We start from the raw sequence: 19,964 nt of genomic DNA, 5'->3' as shown, positions 1-19,964 counted from the left end.
GCCAGGTTCTCTTTTCCTCTACTGTTCAGAAAGTGCTAGACCTGCAACATCTGACACAATACAGCTTCCATGACTCCTCAGTGCCATGGAAAAGGAATGAGCTGAGAGCAATCTAAAGACTGGGAGCAATCTAAAGACGCATCTATACTATATTGCATTATAATAAAGTAAACGGTCACTTCCTGACATAAAGAACCGTGGGCAGGAATAGAAGAGTCAACTTAGAGAAAAAAAGTGCTTTGTGACTTTATTTTTATTTCTGCAGTTTGGAAAACAGTTTAACTGCTTTTGTGATGACTCACAAAAATACATATGAGCATTGAAAATGTACAGAAGAACAACAATTGGGAAACATTTCTGGAAGCTTCAATTACTGAAACCCAGATATAAGCATAAAAGCTAAGACACAGCTACACCAGGCTTCAGCACGAAACCATACAAATCTCCTGGGAAGGGCTTCCCTCTCTGAATGCAGCTACCTGTCCACAGGATGCTCTAGGCCCAGGCACCTTGATTCTTCCAACTAGAAAGACAGAGAAAAATACCTCAACACACCATTAAAATGTCCAAACATTTAGCCAAGGCTCCTATGAAACAACCTGCTGTCTTCACCTAGGTAAGGTCAACTTCACATTTTCAGACACTAAGATCGTGGGTAAATCCAGGGTGGACTGAGATAAGGAAGCTCCAGCAAGTGCAGTCCTGTCATTGGAAGATGAATGCGATACTTATTGCTGCACAAACAGACCCTTCCCTCTGTCCTTGGGCCTAGAACATGATTTTTTTGTAGTTGCTGTTGGGGAAGACGCCCTTGGGCTTTAACCTGCGAACAGCCTCCCTTAAATGCTTGGGCTGCAGCGGGGGCACTTCTCCCCACATCTCACACACGTCCAGGGCCTCTTCCACCACCTCTCCAACAAAGACCTTGGCTATTCCAGCCATAGCAATGGCGGTGTTCTCAGATACCGATCTGCCAGTGATGGACTGCATCAGAGCTGCAATGCGTGCTTTTGGGAAAGCTGACCGGCGACACACTTCGTAGCGGGCCAGCTGCTCCTCAGACATGGCAGAAAGCAGGGTTGTCATCCTCTGAGCCTCCTCTACATCCACGGTGGGCTTCCTCTCCTTCTTCCCCTTGGTATCTGTTTTCTGTCTTTTGGCCGCAGGAGGAGCTGAGGCTGACGCTTCATTGTCACCTTCTGTGAGGTCCATGACATCCTGACTCCTGAGCTCACTTTCCTGATCCCTGGGTTCTTCCAAGTTCCCATCTAGTTCCTCAGGGATTCCATCCTTGTTGCTGCCCTTCAGACCTCGGGGCATGGCGAACATCTCAGCAGAGGCATCTCTTTGCCTGCCTGTCTCCATGGGTGAGATTCAAGTCTGCTCCGTGACAGCAGCTGTACAGGCAGAAGTTCTGGCTGGGGTGGTTCGACTATGGATCTGCAATGAGAACCTTTCAAAGAGCTTAGCTGCTGTGTTTCTGCTGAGCGAGTTTAACCATAACTGGACACAGCCCCTTGCCTCCCCTTCCCACACACAAACACACACACTGAATGTTCTCACTTCCACAATGTGAAGAAACTTGTGGAAGGAGAGTATATTAGTTTTAGATCAATGCAGAATAAATTCTCACCCATTTTGGATATTTAAAACAAACACCAACTCACAGGTCAGAAGTTCTGCTAGGCCAAGTGGCTGCCTCCAGCTCAGAGTCACATGAGGGACCTCCAGGATGGGTCTGGCTCTGTGGTCGTCACCTTCACCTGAGAAGGGTCTGGCTTCGATCTCATTCGAGTTAGTGGCAGAATTCAATGCCTTAGGGTTGTGAGCCCCAGGCCCACTTGTTTGTTCTGCCTGCTGCCGTGAGGATGCTCTCAGCTCCTACAAGTGTTGCCCAGGTCTGGGCTGTGAGGCTCCCTGGGTGTGCACAGCCAGTGCTGGGGAATCTCCCACAGGGGAGTGTAATCTCAGGGAGGTTCAGTCCTCCCTTATAAAGAGCTCAGATGATTGAATTAGACCCAGCCCTTAGCAGCCATTGGTTCAGATATCCCTAATCTAATCAGGGATTTGGGCGGGCTCAACATTTCATGGTTTCACCCACACTCAAGGGAGGGGCAGACACAGGGCAAGTCTCTGCGGGGCGGGAAATGCCAGGGGCATTTCAGAATTCAGTCTTCCTCACAGAATCGCAAAGTTCACATTTCACAACAATAAAGAAACTATTTAAGTGTAAAAATGAGACTTTTTATGAAGTTGCACATTAGAAAACTTCCATGTCTGAGAAAAACAAATGTCTAACTCACAGGGAAACAAGTGGTTTATCAAATACTCTGAAAATAAAATGGGCTGGGTGAGGGGAATATGAAAATATTATTTCAATTTTATTTTATTTTATTGATTTATTTGTTTTTGAGACAGTATCATTCTGTCCCCCAGGCTGGATTACAGTGGCCTGATCTCAGCTCACTGCAGCCTCTGCATCCTGGGCTCAAGGGATTCTCCTGCCTTTGCCTCCAGAGTAGCTGGGACTGAATGTACGTGGCACCACGCCAGGCATATTTTTGTCTTTTTTAAAGTAGAGATGAGGTTTCACCATTTTGGCCAGGCTAGTCTTGAACTGCTGACTTCAGGTGATCTGCCCCACCTTGGCTTCCCAAAGTGAAGGGATTATAGGCGGGAGCCACTGCGCCCAGATTATGATAGTTTCACACCGAAGCCTGAAGCTGCTCTGCCTTAAGATTTTTCCTGAGTTTTACTCTCTTGCATGATGAGTTGCTAGTTCATATTTTCTGTTGGATCTTTTAGAAAGGCATTACTGATGAGAATGTAATCTCAGGGGAATGTAATCTCAGGGAGGTTCAGTCCCTTATAAAGAGCTGAGATGATTGAATTTGGGCGGGCTCATCAATTCATGGTTCCGCCCACACTCAAGGGAGGCGCAGACACAGGGCGAGTCTCCGAGGGGTGGGAAATGCAGGGGGCATTTCAGAATTCAGTCTTCCTCACAGAATCACAAAGTTCACATTTCACAACAATAAAGAAAGCATTTACATTAAAAATGAGACATTTTATGAAGTTGCACAGTAGAAAACTTAAATGTCTGAGAAAAAAATCTCAGACTCAGGGAAACAAGTGGTTTACCAGATACTCTGAAAATAGACTAGGCTGGGTGAGGGGAATATGAAAATATTATTTCAATTTTATTTTATTTTACTTATTTATTCATTTTTGAGACAGTATCACTCCATCCCCCAGGCTGGATTGCAGTGGCCTGATCTCAGCTCACTGCCGCCTCCGCCTCTTGGGCACAAGCAACTCTCCTGCCTCAGCCTCCAGAGTAGCTGGGACTAAATGTGCACCCCACCACACCGGTATAACTTTTGTATTTTGTAAAGTAGAAAGGAGGTTTCACCATTTTGGCCAGGCTGGTCTTGAACCGCTTACTTCAAGTGATCTGCCTCCCTTGGTTTCTCAAAATGAAGTGATTACAGGCATGAGCCACTGCGCCCAGACTTCAATTCATATATTACATGTATATGTATACATAGGTCACAGAGAAGCATCAAAGAGACATAAAATTATGTCATGCACAAAGACATAAATCACATTTAGGGAAAATTATGCTGAGAAATGGCATAAAAAGTACTTCAGAATATAAAGCAGACACTCAAATATCTGACCTTTAAAGAGCTTTTGTTTATTCAAAAATAGTTGGTAGAAGATATGAAATTACTGGCCAGGCGTGGTGGCTCATACCTGTAATCTCAGTATTTTGGGAGGCCGAGGTGGGTGGATCTCCTGAGATCAGGAGTTTAAGACCAGCCTGGACAACATGGGGAAACCACTCTTTTCCAGCAACGCATTGACATCAGAACTTTTTCTTTTCTTTTTCTTTTCAATTTTATTATGATTATACTTTAAGTTTTAGGATACATGTGCACAATGTCCAGGTTTGTTACATATGTATACATGTGCCATGTTGGTGTGCTGCACCAATTAACTCATCATTTAGCATTAGGTATATCTCCTAATGCTATCCCTCCCCACTCCCCCCACCCCACAACAGTCCCCGGTGTGTGATGTTCCCCTTCCTGTGTCCTTTTGGTAAGACACCAAACTGTGTGTCATCCATGCCAGGAGCGTCCCAGTTACGCCCAGAGACATGCAGCTGGCCCACAGCCTCCGTGGAGAGGGTGCTTAAGAGCCCACACTCCTGGGAAATCTTGCATTGCAAATGGTTTCCTTTGTGTTGTGTTGTGTTTTTCTCTGTTAATGGTTTCTTTTTTGCTGTGTTGTGTTTTCTTTCTGTTAATGATAGATATGATGTTAGAAGTTTCGTTCAGAGATAGTATCATTTCTCGCATGGGGTCAAAAAGTAGCTAAGCATATGATTGGGAGTAAAAATAGAAGCAGAAGTCACAGCTAGTGACTGTGTTTCCATTTTGTTTTGTTTGTAAACTTTCAATCTACATTGAGGGTCTAATGCATTCGTCGAAATGTCTCAGTGAACACGTTTCGGCATTTCACATCAAGAAAAATTGTGGAGAAATGAGTCCCTTACTATTATTGAAAATCAAGTAAATGTATAGGTGCCAAATAGACAATGTCTCCTGCAATTGATCAAATGGTAGATGGGATCCACACTTCAACTTTTTCTATATGCAGCTCCATGTTTGCAATGTTCACTGTCTCACAGACTGCTCATGTTAGTTTCCTGTGAACACACATTGACCTCTACTTTCTAAAATGTGAAAGTACTCTATATCCACAAGTTGCTTCACATTACAGGAGGCAGCAAAACCAGTGTAGGTCTGTCTGTGGGTGGAAAAGGGAGAGAGGCAGCCTTTAGAAGTCCGATGCAGTCCATCACCAGCAGTTCAGTGTCCTAGACCGTGGTCACAGCCGTAGCGATGGCTGGAATGACCCAGGTCTTGGTCCACGAGCTGGTAGGAGAGGCGCTGGACATGTGTGAGATGTGGGGAGACATATCCCTGCTGCAACCCAAGCACTGGAGGGAGGCCTTACACAGGGGACAGCCCAGGGCCCATTCCCCCAACATCGAGGAAAAAAAAAAAAAAAAAAACCTTCTTCCAGATCCCAGCCCAGATAGAAAGGCCTGATTTTAGAGGAGAAAGTACTGCTTCTAGTCTTTCTATGAGAGCACCCTTGCTATGCTGGAGCTTCAGTATCTCAGCCCATCCTGGATTGGATTCACCCGTGATTTAACGTCTTTCTTACCTCTTACATTGGTTACACCCAGATGAAGGCAGCAGCCTGTTTGATCATCCCTTTCAATCATATTTGTATCTCAGACCATGCACAGTGGCTTATTCCTGTTATCCCACCATTTTGGGTGGCCGAACTGGCAGATCACTTGAACTCGAGTTCCAGACCACCTCCCTTTAAAAAAAAAAAAAAATGAGCTGGGCATGGTCACTAGTTCCTGCTGTTTCACCTACTCACTCTGGAGTGTGTGGTAGGAGAATCGCTGGTGCACCAGAGGTGGAGGTTGCAGTAAGCAGAGATGGCAACACTGCCCTCACACCTGGCCAACAGGGTGAGACCCTGTCTCAAAATTAGTAACAATCATCACCATCATATTTGGAACTCTGAGGTCCACAGATGCTCAGGCATTGTTCTGGGGCATCCTGGTTGGGAGAAGAACGGTACACGAGCCTCGAGCATCCTCTGAATGGGGAGCTGTTTTTACAAAGAAAAAAGAAACTCTTTTCAGAGACTATGATGAAATCACACTGAATTCTGAAGTTCCTATGACTTAGAATGTTTTTGCTCCTATATGATCTGTAGGAGATAAAACAGAGTCTTCCCTTATAATACTTTTTCCTGAAGGCCCTGGCTTTCTAAAAGCATTGGAATAGTTCCCCTTATAAACATTTATACTTTTCATAACTTTGTCTGGGGAATCAACTGTTTTTGAGCTTGCAAAAATAAAAATTAAATTAAATACCAGAATTTCCTCTACAATGATTTTTTTCACGTTCTGGCCAAAATTGTTTCATGTCAGAGAGCGATCTTTGAGGATGCTGGAACAGTAACACACTCTAGGAGCCACATGGAAAACTAGACAGAGAAACAAAGACCCCAGAAACCCTGTCTAACCTCTGCATTCATTTCCACGCCTTCACCTCCAAAGAACTGGTCCCAAAGTAACCTTTGTTTATGACTGAAATAACATATTGATCTCTGTTTTGTCCTTCTCTAAAACAGAAATGCATACAATAATAATATATTTTATTCTAGATAATATTCTCTTTTTACTTTATTTTTCAAATGATTATATAAGAAATACAGAAATAAAAAACAAAATTTTCTCTCTCTGTAGGATTTGACCATTGGATATTTTGTACAATTGAACCCTACTTGTCATTATATGAACAAGTAATTGATCAAATATCTTCAAAATAAGATAAACTCTAATAAACATATAGCAACAATAAAATGGAGTTCCAGTTTTCAGGATGGCCCATAAAAAAGATTCCATGTCATTCCTCTGTCTTAACAATCAGTAAAAAACTGAAAAAGTAAAGAATCTATATCTCTTTGACATCTGCCTGAGTGGTGCTGTCATAGGGCAAACCATAGAGAAAATTAAAAAATCCATGCCTTCCTTGCTTCAAAGTATTCTATCAAGCGGTAGAAACAAAAATGGCATAAGAATGGCATCGAAACAGAAATCAAAGCCAATGGAACAGAGCAGAGAGCCCAGAAATCACTCGAAATGTGTACAGCCAATTACATTTTTACAAATGCGCCAACAACACACAATGACAAAAGGACAGTCTCTTCCATCAGTGGTGATAGGAAACTGGGTATCTACCGGCAGTAAAATGAAATTGGGCCCTAATCTCTTACCATACACAAGAATCACCCAAAATATAGTCAAAACTTTAAACTGTGAACCTACTAGAAGAAAACAGGGGACATCCTCATTGACATTGGTTACGCCAATAATTTTTGAAATATGTCCCAAACGCATAAGCAGCACAAGGGAAAGTAGACAAATGGATTGCATCCAAATGAAACAAAACAATTCTACACAGTAAAAGAAATAATTAACACCATGAAGAGACAAAAATCATCATGAGAAAAATACTTGCAAACACTATATCTAATAAGAGATTCATTAGTTACTGTTCAAAATATACCATGAACTCAAAGGACTCAACAGCAAGAAACAACACAGTTTTAAAACTGGGCAAAGGACCTAAATAATAGACATCTCGGGAGAGAAGATATACAAGTGACCAGCAGGCATATATATATACTCGACGTCACCAATCTTCAGAGAAATGCATATAAAATCTAAAAGAAGACATCACCTCACACTCTTTAGAATGGCTGTGATCAAAACATCAAAGGACAACACTTGCTGATGAGGATGTGGAGGAAAGGGAACCCTTGCATTATTCCTGGGAATGTGTAAACTAGGGAGCCATTCTAGAAAACAGTATGGAACTTCCTCCAAAAACTACATAAATACAGCTACCATATGATCCAGCAATCCCACACTGGGAAGTGTATATGAAAAGGAAATGAAATCAGTCTATTGAAGAGATATCTATACTCCCATGTTCATTGCAGCGCTATTTACAAGACCGAAGATAGAGAATCCACCTAAATGTCCAAAAACAGATAACAGGATGAGGAAAATCCGATATACATACACAAGGGAATACTATGCAGCCTTAAAGAAGGAAATCTTGTCCTTTGTGTACACATGGGTGCACTTGGAGAACATCATGCTAAGTGAAATAAGCCAGGCATAAGAATACAAACACTACATGGTCTCCATGATACCTGGAATCTCACAGAGTTAATCTGATAGATGCAAAAAAATAAGAAAGATGGTTGTCTGGGGCTGTGGTGGCTGGGGATGGGGAATTTGAGGAGATGTTGGTCAAAACACACAACACGTCAGTTACATGGGGGAACAAGCTCAAGAATTATTGTACAACGTGGTGACTATAGTTAACAATATACTGTTACTGGTACCAAGGTTAAAAAAAAAAAAGAGCCAGAGAGCCTCAGTGACAGGCACATAGGACCATTTGATCAAAAAGCCACAGCTTTGCCTGAAGGCTACCCGCAGATTCCCATGAATGTCACTTTGGGGGAGAAAAATGCCCCCAGGGGCATCTCTGTTAGAGGAGTGACCATTTAGGTGTTCCATCTTTCCCTCCCCGTTTCACCTCATCCTCAGGGAACCTGAGAGACACGTCACGATCACACCCTTGGTGTTTTGCAGCAGTCACCGATGTCGTGTAACATGCAATTTTATTCAAATGTCTTTTTCATTGTAATGACTTCCATGATGGTCATGATGTGTAAACTTTCAGAATCTCCTTGGCACCCAGAATTTTATCTAACTCGCACCTACCATCCCTCCCATGATGCACACGGCAGAGGTTCCTCCCTCTCTGGGGTGTGTGCAGAACCCGGGGACTCGATTGGGTTTTCACAGCGCTGACGAGGTTGAGAGTCTAGTGAAGCAGTGAGTACAATGGAAGGGAGCTGGGTGGGTCTAATGCAATCATCTGAGCTCCTTATAAGAGGCAGGGCTTTACTGAGACCACAGAGATCTCCAGTCAGAAAGAGACTGCCTGCGAGGGAGATTCCTGGCTGCTGCTGGGTAGACCAAGGAAACCCAGGACCCTCCGGGAAGACTAAGCAGCGCGGCCTCCGACCCATAGACCTGAGAGCTAGTAAGTGTGGGGCTGGGTTGGCAGGGGTTACCTGTGTGGGAGAGTCATGCGCATGGATCTCAACTCACAGGCTCTCTGAATCCTGTCCACAGCACCACTGCCCTTGTTTTCTGACGCCAGTACTGCCTGCAGCAGGCCAGGCTCAGCCTCAGAGAGGAGAGAGCACAAGGCCCCACAACATGGCACGCACCAAGCAGACCGCCCGCAAAGCCACCGCCTGGCAGGCCCCCAGGAAGCCCCTGGCCACCAAAGCCGCCAGAAAAAGGGCGCCGCCTACAGGAGGGATCAAGAAGCCTCACCGCTACAAGCCTGGCACCCTGGCGCTGCGGGAAATCAGAAAGTACCAGAAGTCCACGCAGCTGCTCCTGCGCAAGCTGCCCTTCCAGCGCCTGGTGCGCGAGATCGCCCAGGCCATCAGGCCGGACCTGCGCTTCCAGAGCGCGGCCATTGGCGCCCTGCAGGAGGCCAGCGAGGCCTACCTGGTGCAACTCTTCGAAGACACCAACCTGTGTGCCATCCACGCCAGGCGCGTCACAATTATGCCCCGAGACATGCAGCTGGCCCGCCGCCTCCGTGGAGAGGGTGCCGGAGAGCCCACGCTCCTGGGAAACCTTGCACTCTAGAGGACTTCTTTTCTGTTTGCTTGTGTTTTCTTTTTTCTCTTCGCCCTGTAACTGGTAGTCCTGATGTGAGAAATTTTCTTCTGTTTTGGTTTCTTTTCCCTCCGGGGGTCCAAAGGTAGCTAAGCATAGGACTGCCAGTGGAAAGGCAGGCAGAAATCAGGTGGCGGTTGTGTTTGTGTGTGCTTGTTAGTAAACGTCTCATCTGCTATGAGGCTCCCGAGGCACCAGTGTCAAGTGGAAATGTCTCTATGAGCGAGTTTCAGTTCAACTCTGTAAAATTATAAAGAAATCGTTTTCTGTTTTCTTTACTATGTCTGCATACATGTTCTGTAAACAAAATAAATTTCTTATCAATGAGAGCGAAACGGTGTTTATTGCATTTTTTGAAACAATAGATCCCAGGTATACTTGGAGGTTTTATGTATCCGACTAGATGTTTTCAGTGTTTCCTTTCTCCTGTGCTCTTTCTCCGAGTTAGCTATGAAAATACATTAAACTTTATTTTCTAAAATGTGAATAGACTTTTCTATTTACAAGTTACTGCACATTGTGGAAGCTGTGTGGGTAAAATCCAATGCGGTATATCTGTGTGTTGAAGGGAGTGAGAGGCACGCATTGGGAGTCTGATGCAGTCCATCCCTGGTGGTCTATATCCCGGAGTGTGATCATTGTCACGGCTGGAATGGTCAAGGCCTTGGTCAGGCAGGTTGTAGAACAGGCCCTGGACATGTGTGAGGTTTGAAAAAGAGATGCCCCTGAGAAAGCCTGCCTGCACATGCAAGTTTAAGAGCCACATTTTTTATCAAGTACATTATGTGATTTCCAGCCCCAGACTAGAAAAGAAATCCTGTTCCTGAGGGAAGAAGTACTGGCTCCATTTTCTCATGACAGAAGACTCTGTGTGCTAGAGCTTCGGTATCTCAGTCTACCCTGGACTCATCCTCGATTTTAACATCTTTCTCAAACTCTGACATGGTCTCACCTAGATCATGGAGGCAGCCTTTCTCATAATCACTTTGACTAAATATTTGTCTCTCCTTGGGCGAATTGAGTCATTTTTCTACATCTTCCTAGTTGGAAAAAGAAAAGTGCACGGTCCCTGAGCACCTTTCGATCACACAGCTGCTTTGAGAGAGAAACACCTCCCAAGAGACTGTGATGGTTTCACACTGAAGCCTGAAGTTGCTCTGCCTTAGGATTATTTCTGGGTTTCTTTTCACATCATAATCAGCTACTAGTTTATATTTTCTGTTGGATTTTTAAAAAGGGCTTACTGATGAGATTATGGCATTCTCATAAAAAATACTACTTTGGTGAAAGTATGTTAAAATGAACAATACTTGAATTTTCAATACTTACAAGTACAATAGTTGAACATGGCATGGTAGGTGAAAGTGAGAAGTAGAATTTGACAAACACCATTTTACCCAACATTAGTATGTTCCCTTGAATGTGTGATGAAGGAAATCTAAGTAATTAGAAAAAAAGAAACACCTTGTCTATCTCATTAATACATTCATTTAAAAAAAATATTTTTTACAAAATGCTAGCTATGTCTTGATATTCCTAGACAAGGCACTTTAAAATCTCATGAATTGTCTCTCTAATATGCATGTTACTTCAGAAACTATTAGAAAAGATTTGACTGCATTCCTTTTATAAGAGCCCTGCCCTCTTCTCCCCTATATATGTATGTTAGCACTCTGTGTTGTACTCTCTTCCGTAGAAAACACAAACCCATCAATTTATCATTTCAGCTTTTTTAGTCTGGGTACAACTTTTTGTGAGTTATACTTTTAAACTTTTTGCTTTGTACTTTTAAAGACTAGACCCTAGATATTATGTGCTTGAGAATAGTGGAGATAGATTGCTTAAACTTTATTTGGGCATATGCTAAGTACTTTTGTGGGGGCAAAGGCAGGCAGTGAGGATGTTAAGCTTATCCCAAAATATTGAATTTTTGAAAATAGTCAAGTACAGTCACTTTACTTGTTAGAAATTTCATCACCTCCTTACCAGACACCACATTTTTCTAGGCAGTCTCCAAAGGCACATTATCAGATAGACTTTAAGAATAGCGATGAAGCTCCAGAAAAAACTTTATTGTCATTAACATGTAATACAACCAGCCATGAAAGCTATCAAAAATTTCTCCTGGAAAGATACCACTTTCTACAGATTCCTTTCTCGAGAGCTGTGGCTATATGATATTACATAGTGAGAAGATTTTGAATGTATAGGGACACTGAGCCTTCCCAGCTAATCCATTTTTCCTCTTTGAGAAACAGCACTGTGTTCCTGCTCCTGAGCTGACCTCTGAGATCTTGATGGGAACTTGTTTCTGTCTTCAGCAGTTCAGCTTTACTCAGACCCACTCAAAGCATTGAGTTCTATGGGGGACTGGAAAAACATTCTAAGCTTGTGTGTCCAATCACCACTGTCACTGCTCCCTGCAGTGGCTCATCCCCACTTCAGGCTACTTGGGCCAGGATTTCTTTACTCTAGTGTTAAGAGACTGCTAGGCCTGCAACATATGCCAGAACACAGCTCCTAAGACTCCTCAATGCCATGGGAAAGGAATGAGCTGAGAGTCTTTAGACTGGGAGATAATGATTCTCTTGGATTATACCTCTTTTGGTTGCTCAAGCACTTTAATTCCTGAGAAAGCCCTCCCATCTCCATCAGTTCTTCCAAAAACCTGTGCCCTGCTTGTGTCTCTCTAAGACACACTGGTCTAACTTGTTAGATGCCTTTACACACAAGTTGGTAAAATAAAAGGAAAGCTAAACAACGTCAGAATATGGAGGTATGAAACACAATTTCCCATACTCGGTAAAGTTTAGAAATTTGTGCAATACCCAAAGACAGATTCTGTGTACAATAAGTCCTATTTTAAGAGCAAAAGCTGAGTGTATGAGGAAATACAACTATATTTTGGGGGGGTATCTTTGGCTTCAGGAAGAAAGAGCATATGTTATTCTCCATTCAATACTAGAGCTGAACTATGGGGTCTTTTAGATGGTTTTGCTTATACTCTGTGATTCAGGGGGCACATGGCAAAGGTAAACAGACTGAAGTAGCACCGTGGATATCTGTGAGCTGTGCTGGGAAGGGTCACAGTGATTCTATAATAACTCTCAGGTCTTTATTCTATAATGAAAAATTACTCTTTTCCATCATAAAGGTAAAGCAGAGTATGTACAAGTAGAGTGTGGAATAACTTTGTCACTCGTGATAAACCTACTTGGTCCAATACTTTAACGACTTCTCCAATGTCTCTGTACTCAGGTTTGATTTCCTGAGTGGCTCATTGGTAGAATGAATAAAATCAAGACTCCTCTAAAGCAATGTTTGGAACTAAATTTCAGTGTCTCCGGAAGCACTGGTAAAATCACCATGTGTAGCGAACGTGCAGTATCAATAGGCTCTGTCTGTGTCTTTGGAACTGCCCATATGATCATTACAAATGGAGGCTTGAGGAAAGGTGGTTTTGGAATTGGTTTCTCTCTAGTCTTACACGATGCACCTATAGTATATCACATTATGATTAAACTAAAGGGTCACTTGCTGACGTAAAGCAAAGTAGGCAGGAATGGAAGAGTCAACATGGAGAAAAAAAATTCTTTGTGATTATATTTTTATTTCTGCAGTTTGGAAAACAGTTTAACTGCTTTTGTGATGACTTAAACAAATACATATGAGCATTGAAAATCAGAGAAGGACAACAATTGGGAAACATTTCTGGAGGCTTCGCTTACTGAAACCCAGACATCAGCATACAAGGAAAGACACAGCAACACCAGGCTTCAGAATGAAACCGTACAAATCTCCTGGAAAGGGCTTCCCTCTCCGAATGCAGCTACCTGTCCACAGGATGCTCAAGGCCCAGGCACCTTTATTCTTCCAACTAGAAAGACAGAGAAAAATGCCTCAATATGCCCCTGGAGTCACAAACATTTAGCCAAGTCTACTGGGAAACAATCTGCTGTCTTCACCTAGGTAAGGTCAACCTCACAGTTTCAGACACTAAGATTGTGGGTGAATCCAGGGTAGACTGAGATAAGGAAGCTCCAGCAAATGCAGTCCTGTCATTGGAAGATGAATGCAATACTTATTGCTGCACAAACAGACCCTTCCCTCTGGCCTTGGGCCTAGAACATGATTTTTTTGTAGTTGCTGTTGGGGAAGAGGCCCTTGGGCTTTAACCTGGGAACGGCCTCCCTTAAATGCTTGGGCTGCAGCGGGAGCATTTCTCCCCACATCTCACACACGTCCAGGGCCTCTTCCACAACCCCTCCAACAAAGACCTTGGCTATTCCAGCCATGGCAATGGCGGTGTTCTCAGACACCAATCTGCCACTGATAGACTGCATCAGAGCTGCAATGTGTGCTTTTGGGAAAGCTGACCGGCGACACACTTCGTAGTGGGCCAGCTGCTCCTCAGACATGGCAGACAGCAGGGTTGTCATCTGAGCCTCCTCTGCATCCACAGTGGGCTTCCTCTCCTTCTTCCCCTTGGTATCTATCTTTTGGCTGCAGGAGGAGCTGAGGCTGATGCTTCATTGTCACCTTCTGTGAGGTCCATGACATCCTGACTCCTGAGCTCACTTTCCTGATCCCTGGGTTCTTCCAAGTTCCCATCTAGTTCCTCAGGGATTCCGTCCTTGCTGCTGCCCTTCAGACCTCGGGGCATGGCGAACATCTCAGCAGACGCACCTCTTTGTGTGCCTGTCTCCACGGGTAAGATTCAAGTCTGCTCTGTGACAGCAGCTGTAGAGGCAGGAGTTCTGGCTGGGGTGGTTCGATTATGGATCCGCAATGAGAACCTTTCAAAGAGTTTAGCTGCTGTGTTTCTGCTGAGCCAGTTTAACCATAACTGGACACAACCCCCTGTCTCCCCTTCCCACACACAAACACACACACTGAATGTTCACACTTCCACAATGTGAAGAAACTTGTGGAAGGAGAGTATATTAGTTTTAGACCAATGCAGAATAAATTCTCACCAATTTTGGATATTTAAAACAAACACCAGCTCACAGGTCAGAAGTACTGCTAGGCCAAGTGGCTGCCTCCTGCCCAGAGTCACATGAGGGATCTCCAGGATGGGTCTGGCTGTGTGGTCGTTACCTTCACGTGAGAAGGGTCTGTCTTCGATCTCATTCGAGTTGGTGGCAGAATTCAATGCCTTAGGGTTGTGAGCCCCAGGCCCACTTGTTTGTTCTGCCTGCTGCTGTGAGGATGCTCTCAGCTCCTACAAGTGTTGCCCAGGTCTGTGCTGTGAGGCTCCCTAGGTTTGCACAGCCAGTGCTGGGGAATCTCCCATGGGGGGGATTCCTCAAGCCGCCATTTGTAACGATCATACGGGCGGTTTAAAGGACACAGAGAGAGCCTATTGATACTTCACTTTCGCTACACATGGTGATTTTTCCAGTGCTTCCGGAGACACTGAAATTTAGTTCCAAACATTGCCTTAGAGGATTCCTGATTTTATTCGTTCTACCGATGATCCACTCAGAAAATCAAACCTGAGTACGGAGACATTGGAGAAGTCCTTAAAGTATTGGACCAAGTCGGTTCGTCACGGGTGACAAGGTTATTCCACACTCTACTTGTACATACTCTGCTTTACCTTCATGATGGAAGAGAGTAATTTTTCGCTATAGAGTCAAAACCCGAGATTTATTACGGAATCAGCGTGAACCTTCCCAGCACAGCTCACAGATCATACGCCAAAAATTACACTGTGATTCACTTTCAAAAATTGTCTGTAGTGTCCTGTGAATTGACAGCTCGTGAGGACATTCTTTAGTTTGGCTGAAACCAAAAAACCTGAAACCATCGAAATGGAAAAACATGGAGTCTGCCAAATTCTGCCTCTCACACTTTCAGCTACCATGCCATGTTCAACTATTGTACTTGATAAGTATTGGAAACTTAAGGTACTGATAATTTCAATAGAGTTTCACCAAAGTAGTATTTCTTGTGAGAAAGCCATAATCTCATCAGTAATGCCTTTCTAAAAGATCCAACAGAACATATGAACTAGCAACTCATCCTGACAAGAATGTAAAACTCAGGAAAAATCCTAAGGCAGAGCAGCTTCAGGCTTCAGTGTGAAACTATGATAGTCTGGGCGCGGTGGCTCACGCCTATAGTCCCTTCACTTTGGGAAGTCAAAGTGGGGCAGGTCACCTGAAGTCGGCAGTTCAAGACCAGCCTGGCCAAAATGGTGAAACCTCGTCTCTACTTGAAAAAATACAGAAATTTGCCTGTCGTGGTAGCGCGCACATTTAGTCCCAGCTACTCTGGAGGCTGAGGCAGGAGAATCCGTTGAGCCTAGGATGCCGAGGCTGCAGTGGGCTGAGATCAGGCCACTGTAATCCAGCCTGGGGGACAGAGCGAGACTCCATCTCAAAAATTAACAAATAAAATAAAATAAGGTAAAATAAAATTGAAATAACATTTTCATGTTTCCCTCATCCAGCCCATTTTATTTTCAGAGTATTTGATAAACCGCTTGTTTCCCTGTGAGTTACAGAGTTTTTTCTCAGACTTCGAAGTTTTCTGATGCGCAACTTCATAAAATGTCTCATTTTTACTGTAGACAGTTTCTTTATTGTTGTGAAATGTGAACTTTGCGATTCTGTGAAGAAGACTGAATTCTGAAATGCCCCCTGCATTTCCCGCCCCTCAGAGACTCGCCGTGTGTCTGCCCCTCCCTTGGGTGTGGGCGGAAGCATGAATTGATGAGCCCGCCCAACTTCCTGATTAGATTAGGGATATCCTGAACCAATGGCTGCTAAGGGCTGGGTATAATTCAATCATCTGAGCCCTTTATAAGGGAGGACTGAACCTCCCTGAGATTACACTCCCCTGTGGGAGATTCCCCAGCACTGGCTGTGCACACCCAGGCTGAGAGCATCCTCACGGGAGCAGGCAGAAGAAGCAAGTGGGCATGGGGCTCACAACCGTAAGGCATTGAATTCTGCCACCAACTCGAATCAGATAGAAGCCAGGCCCTTCTCGTGTGAAGGCGGCGACCACACAGCCAGACCCATCCTGGAGGTCCCTGGTGTGACTCTGAGCAGGAGGCAGTCACTTGGCCTAGCAGAACTTCTGACCTTTGTGCTGGTGTTTGTTTTAAATATCCAAAATTGGTGGGAATTCGTTCTGCATTGACCTAAAACTAATATACTCTCCTTCCACGAGTTTCTTCCCATTGTTGAAGTGAGAAAATTCAGTGTGTGTGTTTGTGTGTGGGAAGGGGAGGCCAGGAGCCGTGTCCGGTTATGGCGAAACTGGCTCAGCAGAAACACAGCAGCTAAAATCTTTGAAAGGTTCTCATCGCAGATCCATAATTGAACCACCCCAGCCGGAACTTCTGCCTGTACAGCTGCTGTCACGGAGCGGACTTGAGTCTCACCCATGGAGACCGGCAGGCAAACAGGTGTGTCTGCTGAGATGCTCGCCATGCCCCGAGGTCTGAAGGGCAGCAGGAAGGATGGAATCCCTGAGGACCTAGATGGGAACTTGGAAGAACCCAGGGATCAGGAAGGTGAGCTCAGGAGTGAGGATGTCATGGACCTCACAGAAGGTGACAATGAGGCCTCAGCCTCAGCTCCTCCTGCAGCCAAAAGACGGAAAACACATACGAAAGGCAAGAAGGAGAGGAAGCCCACTGTGGATGCAGAGGAGGCTCAGAGGATGACAACCCTGCTGTCTGCCATGTCTGAGGAGCAGCTGTCCCGCTACGAAGTGTGTCGCCGGTCAGCTTTCTCAAGAGCACGCATTGCGGGTCTGATGCGGGCTATCACTGGCAGTTCGGTGTCTGAGAACACGGCCATCGCCATGGCTGGAAAAGCCAAGGTCTTCGCTGGAGAGGTGGCGGAAGAGGCCCTAGACGTGTGTGAGATGTGGGGAGAGACGCCCCCGCTGCAGCCCAAGCATTTAAGGGAGGCCGTTCGCGGGTTAAAGCCCAAGGGCCTCTTCCCCAACAGCAACTACAAAAGAATCATGTTCTAGGCCCAAGGCCAGAGGGCAGGGTCTGCGTGTGCAGGAATAAGTACCGCGTTCATCTTCCAATGACAGGAGTGTGTTTGCTGGAGCTCCTGCATCTCAGTCTACCCTGGATTTACCCACGATCTTAGTGTCTTAAAATGTGAAGCTGCCCTTACCTGGATGAAGACAGCAGATTGTTTCATGGGAGCCTTGGATGGTTTCGTAGGAGCAATAGGAGACCCTTCTATTCCTGCCTGCTGTGCTTTATGTCAGCAAGTGACCCTTTACTGTATTATAATGCAATATAGTATAGATGCATCACTTAAGACTAGAGAGAACCCAATTCCAAAACCACCTTTCCTCAAGCCTCCATTTTTAATGATCATATGTGCAGTTCCAAAGACACAGACAGAGCATATTGATACCTCACGTTTGCTACACATTGTGATTTTACCCGTGCTTCTGGAGACACTGAAATTTAGTTCCAAACATTGCTTTAGAGGATTCTTGATTTTATTCATTCTACCAGTGAGCCACTCAGGAAATCAAACCTGAGTACAGAGACATTGGAGAAGGTTTTAAAGTATTGGACCAAGTAGGTTTATCACGAGTGACAAAGTTATTCCACACTCTACTTGTACATACTCTGCTTTACCTTTATGATGTAAAGAGTAATTTTTCATTACAGAATAAAGACCTGAGATTTATTATGGAATCACCGTGAGCCTTCCCAGCACAGCTCAGGGATATCCACGGTGCCGTTTCAGTCTCTTTTTCTTTGCCATGTGCCCCCTGAATCACAGAGTATAAACAAAAATGATCGAAAAGACCCCATAGTTCAACTCTAATATTGAATGCAGAGTAACATGTACTCTTTCTTCCTGAAGCCAAAGATATCCCCATAAAATATACTTTTATTTCCTCATACACTCAGCTTTTGCTCTTAAAATAGGTCTGATTGTACATAGAATCTGCCTTTGGGTGTCACACAAATTTCTAAACTTTACCAAGTATGGGGAAATTCTGTTTCATACCTCCATATTCTGACATGGTTTAGCTTTCCTTTTATTTCACCAACTTTCTTGTAAAGTCATCTAACAAGGTAGACCAGTGTGTCTTAGAGACACAAGGCGTGTACAGGTTCTTGGAAGAACTGATAGAGATGGGAGGGCTCTCTCAGGAATTAAAGAGCTGGAGCAACCAAAACAAGTAAGATCCAGGAAGCTTAATATCTCCCAGTCTTTAGATTGCTCTCAGCTCATTCCTTTTCCATGGCACTGAGGAGTCATGGAAGCTGTATTGTGTCAGATGTTGCAGGTCTAGCACTTTCTGAACAGTAGAGGAAAAGAGAACCTGGCCCAAGCAGACTGAGGTGGAGAGAAGCATCTGTAGAGAACAGTGCTATGGTGATTCCACACACAAGCCTATAACATTTCTCTGGCCTCTCATGGAACTCAATATTTTGAATGGGGTCTGAGTAAAGCTGAACTGCTGAAGACAGAAACAAGTTCCCATCAATGTGTCAGAGGTCAGCTCAGGAGCAGGAACACAGTGTTGTTTTCTCAGAAAGGAAAATTGGATTAGCTGAGAAGGTTCAGCGTCCTTACGCATTCTTTTTTTTCTCTTTTACTTTATGTTATGGGATACATGTGCAGAATGTGCAGGTTTGTAACAAAGCTTTACATGTTCCCTAGTGGTTTGCTGTGCCAATCAACCCATCATCTAGGCTTTAAGCTCCACATGCATTGGGGATTTTTCATAATGCTCTCCTTTCCCTTGGCTCCCACCCCTTGACAGGCCACGTTGTGTGATGTTCCCCTTTCTGTGTCCATGTGTTCTCATTGATCAACTCCCACTTATGAGTGAGAACATGTGGTGTTTGATTTTCTTTTCCTGTGTTAGTTTGCTGAGAATGATGGTTTCCAGTGTCATCCATGTCACCGCAAAGAACACGAACTCATTCTTTTTTATGGCTGCATAGTATTCCCTGCTGTATATATGCCACATGTTCTTTATCCAGTCTATCACTGATGGGCATTTGGGTTGGTTCCAAGTCTTTGCTATTGTAAACTGTGCTGCAATGTATCATGTGTATGTGTCTTTATAGTAGAATGATTTATAATCCTTTGGGTATATACACAGTAATGAGATGGCTGGGTCCAATGGTATTTCTGGTTCTAGATCCTTGAGGAATCACCACACTGTCTTCCACAATGGTTAAACTAATTTACACTCTCACAGACATTGTAAAAGTGTTTCTATATCTCCACAGCCTTGCCAACATCTGTTGTTTTCTGACTTTTTAATAATCACATACTAAATGTTCTCAATATATAGTATCATATAGTCACTGCTCTCAGGAAAGAAATCTGTGGAAAGTGGTATCTTTCCAGCAGAAATCTTTGACAGCTTTCATGGCTGATTGTATTACATGTTAATGAGAATGGAGTTTTTCCTGGAGCATCATCACTATTCTTAAAGTCTCTCTTATATGGAACAGTTGGAGACTGCCTAGAAAAATGTGGTATCTGATTGGTGGTGGTTAATTGGTGACAAGATACCTAACAAATAAAGTGACTATAGTTGACTATTTTCCAAAATTCACTCTTTTGGGATA

At 44.1% G+C, this 19,964-nt stretch overlaps 2 protein-coding genes and 1 pseudogene across 2 annotated transcripts; 1 reads left to right on the top strand and 2 right to left on the bottom strand.

Annotated features, from left to right (window-relative positions):
- Positions 1–235: 235 nt before the first annotated feature.
- Positions 236–1,963, bottom strand: LOC115931231 (TATA-box-binding protein-associated factor 11-like protein 11). The gene is made up of 2 exons (XM_055366843.2): positions 1,668–1,963; positions 236–1,440 (listed from the first exon to the last, which is right to left on the bottom strand). The coding sequence occupies exon 2, from the start codon at positions 1,363–1,365 to the stop codon at positions 769–771; it is 597 nt and encodes a 198-aa protein (XP_055222818.2). The 5' UTR covers positions 1,366–1,440; positions 1,668–1,963; the 3' UTR covers positions 236–768.
- Positions 1,964–8,489: 6,526 nt separating this feature from the next.
- LOC134757617 (histone H3.X) lies at positions 8,490–9,705 on the top strand. Its single transcript, XM_063700835.1, has 2 exons — positions 8,490–8,723; positions 8,816–9,705. The coding sequence occupies exon 2, from the start codon at positions 8,903–8,905 to the stop codon at positions 9,344–9,346; it is 444 nt and encodes a 147-aa protein (XP_063556905.1). The 5' UTR covers positions 8,490–8,723; positions 8,816–8,902; the 3' UTR covers positions 9,347–9,705.
- A 3,329-nt stretch (positions 9,706–13,034) lies between these two features.
- Positions 13,035–16,821, bottom strand: LOC129527864 (TATA-box-binding protein-associated factor 11-like protein 12; annotated as a pseudogene).
- Between the last annotated feature and the right edge of the window lie 3,143 nt (positions 16,822–19,964).

Source organism: Gorilla gorilla, chromosome 19 (genome assembly GCF_029281585.2).
Source record: "Gorilla gorilla gorilla isolate KB3781 chromosome 19, NHGRI_mGorGor1-v2.1_pri, whole genome shotgun sequence".
In the NCBI taxonomy this organism is placed as follows: domain Eukaryota; kingdom Metazoa; phylum Chordata; class Mammalia; order Primates; family Hominidae; genus Gorilla; species Gorilla gorilla.
Note: the sequence above shows the minus strand (reverse complement) of the source record. Positions and strands in the feature narration are given on the sequence as shown.

Coding starts and splice junctions, on each gene's coding strand:
- LOC115931231 (XM_055366843.2), bottom strand. CDS start 1,365: ATGGAGACAGGCAGGCAAAGAGATGCCTCTGCTGAGATGTTCGCCATG.
- LOC134757617 (XM_063700835.1), top strand. CDS start 8,903: ATGGCACGCACCAAGCAGACCGCCCGCAAAGCCACCGCCTGGCAGGCC.